At 41.2% G+C, this 12,418-nt stretch overlaps 1 protein-coding gene across 1 annotated transcript in view; it reads right to left on the bottom strand.

Moving 5' to 3' along the window:
* LOC109903183 (intraflagellar transport protein 43 homolog A) overlaps positions 1-12,418 on the bottom strand; it is a 29,132-nt gene that overhangs the window by 10,480 nt on the left and 6,234 nt on the right. The window contains exons 3-5 of the mRNA XM_020499827.2: positions 6,589-6,659; positions 2,508-2,546; positions 1,620-1,666 (exon numbers count right to left, since the gene is read on the bottom strand). Coding sequence (XP_020355416.1) covers positions 1,620-1,666; positions 2,508-2,546; positions 6,589-6,659 — 157 coding nt within the window. The remainder of the gene's footprint in view (positions 1-1,619; positions 1,667-2,507; positions 2,547-6,588; positions 6,660-12,418) is intronic.

Below are 12,418 nucleotides of genomic sequence, written 5' to 3'. Positions count from 1 at the left end.
AAGCATCACGTCTGGAGGAAACCTGGCACCATCCCTAAGGTGAAGCATGGAGGTGGCAGCATCATACTGTGGGGATGTTTTTCAGCGGCAGGGACTTGGAGACTAGTCAGGATTGAGGGAAAGATGAAAGGAGCAAAGTACAGAGAGATCCTTGATGAAGCCCTGCTCCAGAGCCCTGAAGACCTCAGACTGGTGCAAAGGTTCACCTTCCAACAGGACAACGACCCTAAACACACAGCCAAGACAATGCAGGAGTGGCTTCGGAACAAGTCTCTGAATGTCCTTGAGTGGCCCAGCCAGAGCCCAGACTTGAACCCTATTGAACATCTCTGGAGAGACCTCAAAATAGACGTGCAGCTATGCTCCCCATCCAACCTGAAAGAGCTTGAGTGGATTTGCAGAGAATGGGAGAAACTCCCCAAATACAGGTGTGCCAAGCGTGTAGCGTCATACCCAAGAAGGCTCGAGGCTGTAATTGCTGCCAAAGTTGCTTCAACAAAGTACTGAGTAAAGGGTCTGAATACTTATGTAAATGTGATGTTTAAAAAAAAATACATCTGCAAAAACTTCTACAAACCTGCTTTTGCTTCATCATTATGGGGTATTGTGTGTAGATTGATGAGGGAAAAAAAGATATTATCAATTTTAGAATAAAAGGCTGTAATGTAACAAAATTAGGAAAAAGTCAAGGGGTTAGAATACTTTCCGAATGCACTGTAAATCCACAGAAGAGGGCTATAATGGTGGGTAGGTGTTTCATTAAGTATGAGAGTAGTAACTACAGCCGCAGAAACAGTGCTTCTGTTCCTCATCAATATGTCAGTTTAATACGTCAAAGAAAACCTCCTTGGCCATCCAGCCCGGCCATTGGCATGTATATAATATAACTTCTTAAATAATCAGGGGCTCACCACTCCTATCTTTGCTAAGGCAATTTCACCCTTATTTCCCCTGGTGCTTTGCTCCGAAAAATGGAACAATTATCCCAGGCCGTGCTTTGTTGAAATGTCTACTCTGAAATTGTTTGTGATGCGGAGAACCAGGCCCTGAGGTGACCAAGTCAGAGGCTAGCATTGAGCGTTCCCCGCTGGTTCAACGCTCTGAAGCACCTGCCCCAACATGTAGATGTGTGTGTGTGTGTGTGTGTGAGAGAGAGAGAGAAGACGTGTGTGTGTGTGTGTGTGTATGTGTGTGTAACGCTCAAAGGGAAGAGACACTTAAATCCTGCTTCAGCCACTGAATAGGATAATTCATTTAGTGAATACTGTATTTGAGGTCTGTTATGGACTGTGTATAATGTGATTTTATGAGGGGATAACCAGTGATCAGCTACAGTTCTCTAAACGTATCAAATTAACATATTCACCTGTCACTTTCATCTAAACGATTGTGTTCTCTGGTAAGTTTTGGGTGTCTCACAGTAGGTGGTCAGAAGCAGATGTGCTACAGAGGATTCCTCACTAGCACCGAGAACAAATATGTTGGGACTGTTAAAGAAAGCGATAAGACGAGAGGCAGCTTATCTGCTCTATTTTGGATGAATGTGCTGTGGAGGGACTGGAGGACTCAGCTCTGCCCGCCAGAAGAGATGCGGGACTGGGATACAAGGGTGCTCTCACCTCCTTCATCATCCGAGCCCTGGGGGGTTTGTGGTCGAAGGCGTCGGCTGCAGAAACAGGAAGTGGGAGAGTATGAATTATTGAATGCTTTCAGTGGTGAGGTCATCACAGGGAGCCAGACTTAGACTGGGCTGGTGTGCTTTGATGATGGGCCGGTTTCTGTGGGCTGAGTGAGGCTCTAGATCAGCCTGATAGGAGGCTTGCTCTGCCTCTGTCTGTCTACTGCAGACTGACTGGGACTGTTTCTACAATACAGCAGCAGACACCGCCTAAAGGCTCCACAGACACAGCAGCATCAGTGGGACTGCCTGGCTGATTGTCTCTGTGAGCAGCCCAGGGCTTCAGTGAACTCAACAGTATCCCTCTAAGAATGAATCAAAAACACAACGGAGGCAGCAAATAAATGGAACTGAGATGGGCTGGTGGTGAAAAGAACATAGATCAAAGGACTATTTTGTAGCGCTGCCTGTGTTTCTTTCAAAGCCTGTGTCTCAACACTGCTATTCAAGCATGGGCCTCCAGCCGTGATGAGTAAAACACACCATGTCCTCTAGTCTCCTTCCATCTCACTACTGTCTATTCAAGGCCTAATATGCAAGTTGGCAACATGGAAGAACTAAAATAACAGGCTAACTTGGCTCCCAACAACAATAAAAGTGATGACAACTCAGTCACGCTGGATTTGAATCATGTTAAGTGATTGTTCTTGGAAGGCGAGGATTAGTTGCAACCAAGTACAGCAATTTCCAAATCAGAGCATCGGGCACAAACATTTAAATTGGTCCAATTTCGATTCCTGTATTTTTTTTTTAACCAAATAGTTATTTAATTTAATCAACAACTGAGGGAAATATTTCAGAGTGAAAAGACGAGACTAAGTGAACTTACTCTTCCACGTCCTCCACCATGGCAGGCCTTCTTCCAGACCTACGGAACAGTGAACATAATTGATAGATTATACAACAAAGGAACACAGACAAAATGCTTTTGTGCCACATAAATAAAACGACTAAAATCTATTCAATTTTAACAGATAAACCAATGACCAATTAGCTTATTGATTCTATTGATATTTGAAAGCTTAATCTTAAAACCACTAATGGTTTCTGATGTAGGCTAGTTGCTCAGTTAGATTTGAGCCTCCTAAGGCTTAGGTGAGGGATGGGCAACTGGCAGCCCCCCTTTTGTAGGCCCGTGGATCAATTTCCCAAAAATTAAAATAGAAACAGAGTCAGAGTCTTAGCCTAGGCAGATACAGGCTCCAAAGGCACAACTTTCCTCCTTAACTCGTTTTAGTGGCAACACGTCGGAAAAAAACGAGGAAAATATGTGTACTGTCTTAATAATAAAACTATTTTCAGATTTTCAGACAATTATGCCTTCGCAGCCTGAATGGAGGATGCTTTATATGTATGAGCCGGTCCATGGGGGACATGAGTGTATTACCAGGAATGCAAATCAAATTTCACTTAGGGCTACTAAAAGGCTAGAGCTCTGACTGCATGTATAAGTATGGATGTGGGTACACAGCCCCGCGAGCCACTGCGTCCCCTCATGATGAATTCAGATTTGTGTGTGTCCCCAACCCCCATCAAAGTTGCCCATCCCTGTCCTAGGTTGTATTCTCTGTTTTTCCTCTTCTCTGTTGTTCCTCCCTGCTGGACCACGGGGCTATTTTCAGACACCTCTCCATTTACACAGCCCAGCTTGACTGCATGCCACGCCCTACACACACTGACAGAATCCCTGTCTTTTCACACATTCTCACCTCAACACACTATTCTTGGCATAACACTGTTTCACACCAGGGTTAGGGGAGATAATATTACACAAAACAGGGCTACTGTCGAATAAAGGTATCCTCACCACAAGCAGCATTAGAAAGGCAAATCAAGACTTAAAATCGTAACATTTTAGACCAAGGCAGTCTGTGAATTTTTGGCTATGAAGACAACTTTTTACAAAGTTACTTTTACATAAGAGTGTTTCTGGATAATGTTTTGGAGGAGATACACGGTACCTGCGGGTTGTACTGGTAGAAGAGTGCCCCCTACTGGTTTTGAAGAAAACAGACACTGTAAGTTTCTCTGGACTGAAAACAGCTTTTTAAGGCAAGAGAATGTTGCCCTACAAATATATTTCTTATTATTCCTTACTAGTGTGTATCAATAACCTAAATTTAAAAAATGAAATTACATTATATATGTTTATAAATTGTACTTCATGAATAATCCATTCACTAATCTCTGGAGGCTCCCCGCTCTACAATAGATCAGCATATTCTCTGGGGTTGAAGCCACCACAGGGCCATAGGAGTGTTGAGGGCTCCTCCGTCGAGAAGCAGGAGACCAGTGGTGTAGATGGCAGACACTGGCCAGGGTCCAGACAGAGCTCAGGGGAGACAGAGACAAAGCGGACATGCCCCCCGAGCCAACCCCCTGGCCTTAGGGCCTCGTCTGGAGGGGAGCGGAAGCAGACTCAGCAGAGCCTCACACATGGTCCTCATCCACCCTCTAGTCCACACAACAACCAGCTACGCTAGGGACACTTCACTGCTGTGGGACCTAATCTCTGCTGTATTATGTATGTTTATTTAGCCTTCATTTATAAAGGCTATACATTTATGTATACTTATAGCCTTTATTTATACAGCCTTTATTGATCTTGTTGTTGAGACAAATAAAATAAAGAAATACTTCAGTCTGACCCCACCTTAACCCACCCTGTCTATCCTTTTTTTTCATATTTGCATGTTATTCAAAGCGATAACAATAGCAACAGAAGCATCGTGATCAGCTATGGAGTCTGATGGTCAAAGAGAGATCAGAGAGGGAGCCCACCTTGCTGCCCTTGGACTGTGTCCTGGGCTGGTGACGCTTAAGACACATTACAGGCCCCTTGATTAAGACTCATGTAGACTGAAGCGATAGACATGGTAAAACTGTCTGGAAAAAGTTGTTAGGGATAAAATATATTGTGACAACCCGGCTTCAAAAGGTTCATCAATAAACTGACAGATCATTTAGTGTCAATTAGGAGTGATAGATCGACAAATCCTGGGATTTCTGGGCTGGGATTAGTGGGAGGAGGTGATTGAGCACAAGGGTTGACATTGAAGGGAAAAGTCCTTGCCGGTTCCAGGGGGGCCCATTACTTACTTTGTTTCAGAGAGGATCAATGCACGTGAGAAACCCTTAACACCTCCGGTATTCCAATCTCTCTGAACGCAGGAATCAAGACGAGTTACGCTAACGCAAGGACGAAACACTGTGACCTTCCCAGAGTGAGAAAGATATATTTAGTTTGCTGTTGTCTTTACTGGCTCTGCAAATAAATAATAACTATGCAAATAAACCCAATTAAACCAGCTTGTTCACTTCAATGTATAGATTCATGCATCTCCCCCCACAGAGACTGGAGTAGAGTGGTGGATGGAGCCATCTGGAAGAGTGCAGAGCCAGTTCCACAGTTTGACTACAGTCACACTGACGGGACATAGGGAGAAGCACAGTCACGAGCGAGGGGTAGTGCCTTTTCAGTCCTATAGTTGGCCCCCCTTTTCAAATCATAAAAATGGACAGTTAAGAGGAATATGTTACTTAGAGACAAATAACTATGCATAATTTTTGGTCATAAAGTTAATTTACAAAAATCTAGCTAACATAAGCCAACTCCCTCTACATTTAGCTTGCTATATGGGCGTTTGACATTTGCATGAATTGTAATTTGTAGTTGTTTAATGTTTTACGGACTTCTGCCAAACCAGCAAACCAGTGCTGTCATCTGTGAAAACCAGCAGATGTACATAATCTACCTAGAAAGCATTTACTGCAAATTGAATGTACAATATTGTCAGGTTGGCTAGCTATCAATCACTTGTCAATGTTTTTTTACTGTATTAAGTAAAGTATCGTTAGAGATTGAAGATATTTGCCATAGCAGGTACATAGCAGTAGCTAACTCTTTTCTTCCTTGTTGTGTAGTGGAGGATAAAAAGACATGTATGATATGGATGTGTAGCCATCTGTGTATGGACCCTAAAACGTTTGGTATAAATATTAGTTCAGAACAGTGGTTTTAATTGTTCTAGAATGCTTCCACTGGTAATGACTAAGTGAAGCAAATGCAACTGTTACATGTCAAACTGTTATGGAATGGAAGTCCTGCTTCAGTACTACTCCACATTGAACCACAGCCAGAAGATGGGTACATTACAGGCACATTGTTGTTCTGCTACTCTCAGATGGTGCTCATATGGTAAGTAGTAAGTACGCATTTGCTGCATCAGAAATATAAGGAGAGCTGTTACTGCCGCCAGTACGGGCATTGTGAAAAACACAAGGCTCGCCGCCAATGAATTGCGTGGTATCCGTTGGCAGTTTCTGATGTGAGCGAGTGATGTACTGTTGTCAATTTTCACTAGGCCTAATTTAGAACTCCCTACCACTAGCTGCTCCGGTTGAGTGCCACTCTCCCACTGAGGAACACTTGAAAATGAGGGGGAGGGCTAAGGGAAGGCACTGGGATGGAGCCTAAATGTGTTGTTTTAGGGATGAATTATTTTGTTCAACACATTCCATGTGTCTGTAGTTGGAAATATTCATACATGTGCCTTTAAAAGCGAGCATGCATTGGTTAGACAGCCATTGTAAGAGGTGATAAAGTGGCCAACCCTGTGATGAAGTGGATAACTGACTAACAGTGCCCTCCTGTGGCTGATACATGAACCATGTCAATTGCCACCTCCCACTCAGCTGAAGAAGATTTGTGGGGTTAACTACTCAGATAGGCTCCCTTCAGAGCGCAAAGTAGAAAAAATATGCATTGATAAATAACCTATTCTCTGTTTCAGCATGAGAGATCATTAGTAACAAAAAAACATTGCTCCCAATCTCAAACGCATGCCAGAGACACATTCTGGAGACCTAGTCTACAGGCTGGAGGTGAGTAGAGCGAAGGAGATACTCACTTGGCTGATCCAGATCCAGAAGTCTCCTCAGCCCAGCCGCCCTGCCTGCGGGCTGGTTTAGGAGGGGGTACCTGAGGTTAGAGAGATCCTTAATGACAGGCATAACAGACAACTTCTTTAAACTATTAGGCTAAATTCTACACTTCGGCTGAAAACATACAGAAGGAGGAAAAGGGGTCCAAAATAGTCTTTCTCATGGTCTCTAAATCCATGTGAAAATGAAGCTTTCTGTCAAGCTTAATCAGAAAAATAGAGTAAAAGCCAAGTTCCAAAACTGAGTAGACCCTGATACAACTGCCCCTGGAACTGTATTCTGGAGCAGTAGGCTAGTACAACAGACCAAGTAACCCTTGGTATCCCATATCACTGGGGAGAGACTATTTTATCTAAGAGATCTTTTTAAATTATCAGAGGAACTATGTCATAAACCCGAAAAGTTCCAGAATGGGGTGAAAATGGCAGTATTATTGGTCAGCGTGAAATTCACACCACTCTAATTGAGTCTTTGCTAAACCCCGCCCCGTGATTTTGGACAACCAATGGATAGCAACTGTTTTTGAGTCCGACAACTCAGACAAGCTCATGTTTGAAACGCATGAAAGCCAGTGAGGGCAGTGGGAAAAAAGTTTTCTTTTAAAAATGTTTTTGTTTAAATGGCTAAATAATTGTGCACCTGGGGTACTTGCCACTGTGATTCCTGAAATACAGAGCCAGTTGGAGTATTTTTCAAATAACTAGCTAGCTCTCAGTCTCATTCTTTGACCGCTAAATGTTGCTAACGCTAGCTAGCCCCTTAATTAATATAAAGTTCTCTCGAAATGTGCAGTACTATATCGTAGAATAATAGTGAAGACATCAAAATTATGAAATAACACATATGGAATCATGTAGTAAGCAAAAAAAGTGTTAAATCAAAATATATTTTATATTTCAGATTCTTCAAAGTAGCCACCCTTTGCCCTGATGACAGCTTTGCTCACTCTTGGCATTATGTCAACCAGCTTCATGAGGTAGTCACCTGGAATGCATTTCAATTAACAAGTGTGCCTTGTTAAACGTTCATTTGTGCAATTTGTTTCCTTCTTAATGTGTTTGAGTCAATCAGTTGTGTTGTGACAAGGTAGTGGTGGTATATAGAAGACAGCCCAATTTGGTAAAAGACCAAGTCCATATTATGGCAAGAACAGCTCAAATAAGCAAAGAGAAACGACAGTCCATCATTACTTTAAGACATGAAGGTCAGTCTATACGGAAAATTTCAAGAACTTTGAAAGTTTCTTCAAATGCTGTTGCAAAAACCATCAACTGCTATGATGAAACTAGTTCTCATGAGGACCGCTACAGGAAAGTAAGACCCAGAGTTACCTCTGCTGCAAAGGATAAGTTCTTTAAAGTTAAGTGCAGCTCAAATAAATGCTTCAGAGTTCAGAAGACCTGGCCTCCACAATCACCCGACGCCAACCTAATTGAGGTGGTTTGGGATGAGTTGGACTGGAGAGTGAAGGAAAAGCAGCCAACAAGTGCTCAGTATATGTGGGAACTCCTTCAAGACTGTTGGAAAAGCATTCCAGGTGAAACTGGTTGAGAAAATGCCAAGAGTGTGCAAAGCTGTCATCAAGGAAAAGGGAGGCTACTTTGAAGAATCTAAAATATGAAATATATTTTCGATTTGTTTAACACTTTTTTGGTTACTACATGATTCCATGTGTGTTATTTCATAGTTTTGATGTCTTCACTATTATTCTGTAGAACGTAGAAAATATTACAAATAAAGAAAAACCCTTGAATGCGTTGGTGTCCAAACTTAGCTTAGCTTAATTGGCTATATTAGGAATATAACTCTCATCTGCTGTCAACATCAGCAAACGATTGGCTCCAAAAGTGGTTTGTAGCTTTAACTGCATGCACAGTGCATTCAGAGCCATTAAGAGGTTAGCCACACTACAAACAATGACAGTCCACCACAACATACCCAAGATGTTCCTGATTAGCCAAGAGTAGTCTGTTATTAATTTAATTGTGTATTAAAAACACAGTTTGAGATCATTGTGAGCGGATTTCACCAGTGGTTAGAAGGAGGAATTGGGCTTCCCGGAAAAATGTTGTCCAAGGTTGCAACAGTAACCAAGGGGGGTGGGGCTTAGAGAAGGGTCAATTGGAATAAATGGCAGTAGAGGCGTAATCCTGATTTTATATAGGCAAATAAAAGTAAGAAATTGTGTAATAGAATTAGTCAACCTAAAATATTATCATACAATTCTAAATAGTTTATACAGGTTTTATACATGTTCTGTATAAATAGCATCTAAAATATATGTGAACAGGCCATAAAAGTCTCAATTTTTGTTTTCTTGGAAAGTTGTGAGTGCTATTATATGATACAATATCAGTACTTGTTGCATCATCAACTGATTTCAGCCAGTGATTGACTGCATTGTTTTAATGGAATGTTGGCATGCAGGCAGTACATTTTAAAACTTAATGGAACCATTCCTCTAAAACTGACTGGCTAGGTAGCTAACAAACATTCTTCAAAGTCATTATTTTACACAATATCTTATCACAGCACTGGCAAACCATGGTTTACCAACTCCCTGACCAAAATGGCTGACCTTTATACCATCATAAGAAGGTTCATTGCCATTCTAGTATTCTAATAATATATTTGATCAGTGTTCTGTCATTTGTTTTATGCACTCTACCATGCTACAGATAGATGCATGTTTCTGGCAAAGATCACATGCCTTCTCACTAAGCCCACATACAAAATACTTAGGAATGGCATGCACAACATCTTGCCATCTATATGCAAACCATTGTGATGCTTATTATGGTTTTAACTCCTGTCCAATAATAGAGCCTGAACATATGGAGCAGAGTGTGGGAACTGCCACACAGAGGACAGCCCGGGTGGACTGCGAGTCTGACCTAAAATAGCTTCACATGAAAAAAATGGCCCTCTCCCTCTCATTCTTTGATTCTGAAAATAGTACTGAAAATAGTGAATTGAATTTGGATTGTGGTCCTGAGACCGGGGCCCGGGGAGCTGGGGACCAGCACTTGAATGAATGAATTCCTCAGAGCACACAAGGGTAGGCAGCAGACAAATGAATTTGGAAAAAAAGCACAACATTCTCATTACCAAATTGGGTCTGCAAAGGACATATTGGTCAGGAGGAATTTCTTACTTTCGACATGAAAGAGGAAAACATCTTTCATGGCTGGTTCCTTCAGCAAACCCATTTATAAATGTGAATGTCAGCATCTACAGAGGAAGGGGAGGCTGGCTGATGGTATTAAGCTGGGAGGTTGAGGCTGAACAAGTAATTTCATGCAAAAAGTAAAGAAAAATATTTCAACAAGAACAAGGGAGGATAAATGAATGACAAATGTGGCAACTTATTAACAGTATTAAATTACTCTGGGTAAATCCTGCTTTTACAGTCTGCTACCAAAAATAACACTCAGAGCGCTCTATGAAATTAGGAATTAATGAGGATAAATACTGATGACAAAGACGATACAAAAGAAGTTGATCTTTGAAGATGAAGACCTATCTTTAGCTTATGATGAGTTATTTGAACATGAAAAATAACTAAACTCAGCAAAAAAATATATATAATTTTGAAAGCACTTATGCCTGTAATCATTTTCTATGTGACTGTGCAAGATGAGGGTCCAGGAGCAAGTGCAGATTAGTACACGGCACTGAACAAACTTCAGACTAACTCAAATCTATCCTCTCTCTTCATAACTGCCTGAGATATAGAATGGACAACAATGTACCAAAGCAAATAGCCTAGGCCAATTCAAAAATAACATATATGGTGAGTTTCCACTGAGGATTTACCCTGGTGTTTTACCAAAAATACTCTGTTTGCATCTATGCGGACCGGCCTCCGTGTCTCATTGGGCCATGGCTTCAGCGGACCTTCCCTGACTTGAGGCCAAACCTAGGCATCTGGGTACTTTTCAGCTAGTGTTAACATAACAAAAGCTAACTGTGAACTTTAACACCTTCTCACAAAGCAACTGTCGAATGATGCAGAGGTTGTTGATTCTGTACGCTCCAAGTCTTTACTGTCACACTCCTGATGGAAACACAATTACACTAGAGCAGGGTTCCCCAACTGGCAGACCTCGGTTGATTTTATTTGGCCACCCAAGTTTTCTGAGCAAAACATTTTTTGTTGTAAAAACAAAAGCAAATCCGCTCTTAGTGATTTTAATTTTGGAAATCTGTTCCAAAGTATTCCCACAGACCACACATAATAGAGATATATGTGACCCTATACAAATGTAAGCAAAGTTTGAAATGGTTATGTCTTAGTCAAATAATTATGATATCCGTCTTTCAATCTACAAATAATTTGTAATTATGTTTTGGCTGAATCTACTTGATGATCCCCTGGTAAGACTCAATTGAAAAGTACCACTAGTCCCTATTCCTACAATTTCATATGTGATGGAAATGGGTAGCTGGGCTTTGCATAAAAAACAAGCAACTCAAGACCACCAGGTACGTAGGACAACTTTTAAGTCAAAGAAACTGCAGGATCAAGGATGTAGTGCTGCTGGTGCCCGGAGGAGTGGCACTACCTCACTTTTTTCTATTTGAGAATACACAGAGATGGTAAAACTATTTCTGAAAAATTCATGCGGATAAATTCAAAATGATATTTAATTAACTACAAAAATTCCATGAAAAACAATAGATTGACAAACCAAATATGATGAGGAAGTATAGGCTACGTGCACTGCGGAGGCCCGTCGGAGGCTTGACCACTTTCGCCAATCAGAATGTTTAAAAAATATATTAAAAAGGGCAAACTCCAAGGACCCGTTATGCATTGGAATCCAGAACGATATGTGACCACTTGGTTAAGGCGACTACATTATGCCGAGGACACCCAAACCAGAGTGGCCACTGCAAACCCAAAGAGCCTGACCCTCTCTGTAAATTGCTGTAGCCCTGCTTGGGATATTTAGCCTACATTGGCAATTCGTTGAGATGCAGGGCCCGTTCTAGCTTGGTAAATCAGGGTGGTAAATTGGAAATGTGAATTGGGCCAAGTTGGAGGTGATAATGCATTTAGGTTGTCATTTATTGAGATGCATGAATATCCCACACCAAAAGCTTGATTTCATGGCCTGTTTTAAAGCAAAAGTCCTACTATTCTACATAGTGCTAATTTATGCTCACTACTTCTCGGAATTGATAGTTCACCTCTGTTTTCTTAAATTCTGTAATAGGGTATACTGTAACCATGTGTCATGCTAATCAAAGTTCTTATGATACAGCGTGAAAGATACACAATACAATGAAATGTCTACTCGCAATAAAGCGCTCCTCGCAAACAGTACAATTATTTTAAGCTATATGTATTTGTATTTAGATTAGTCTATAGCCTACAAATAGCTATATCACATAGTCGTAGGACTATTAGGCTATAGGCCTACTGCAAATTATTGTTGTTTGTTTCTGAACTGGCCAAATGGCAGACCTGTCCTTCAGCAACACAAGTTGGTTCAACTTCTTTAGCATCATTGCGTGATCCTGGCGCTGACCTTACAGCACAACGAAGGACGCTCAATTCGCTTAAAATTACATCTCATCAAGATCTTGTGCCTACGCCTAATAGTCATACTCATCACTTAATTATTAATACAAATATAATATTATAAACTGGGTGGTTCAAGTCCTGAATGCTGATTGGCTGACAGTTGTGGTATACAGTGCCTTGAAAAGTATTCACCCCCTTGGCCTTTTTCCTATTTAGTTTCAATACAATCTGTAATTTAAATTGATATTTATTTGGATTTCATGTAA

This window comes from Oncorhynchus kisutch, linkage group LG14 (genome assembly GCF_002021735.2).
Source record: "Oncorhynchus kisutch isolate 150728-3 linkage group LG14, Okis_V2, whole genome shotgun sequence".
In the NCBI taxonomy this organism is placed as follows: domain Eukaryota; kingdom Metazoa; phylum Chordata; class Actinopteri; order Salmoniformes; family Salmonidae; genus Oncorhynchus; species Oncorhynchus kisutch.
This window is presented reverse-complemented; position numbering and strand designations above follow the sequence as displayed.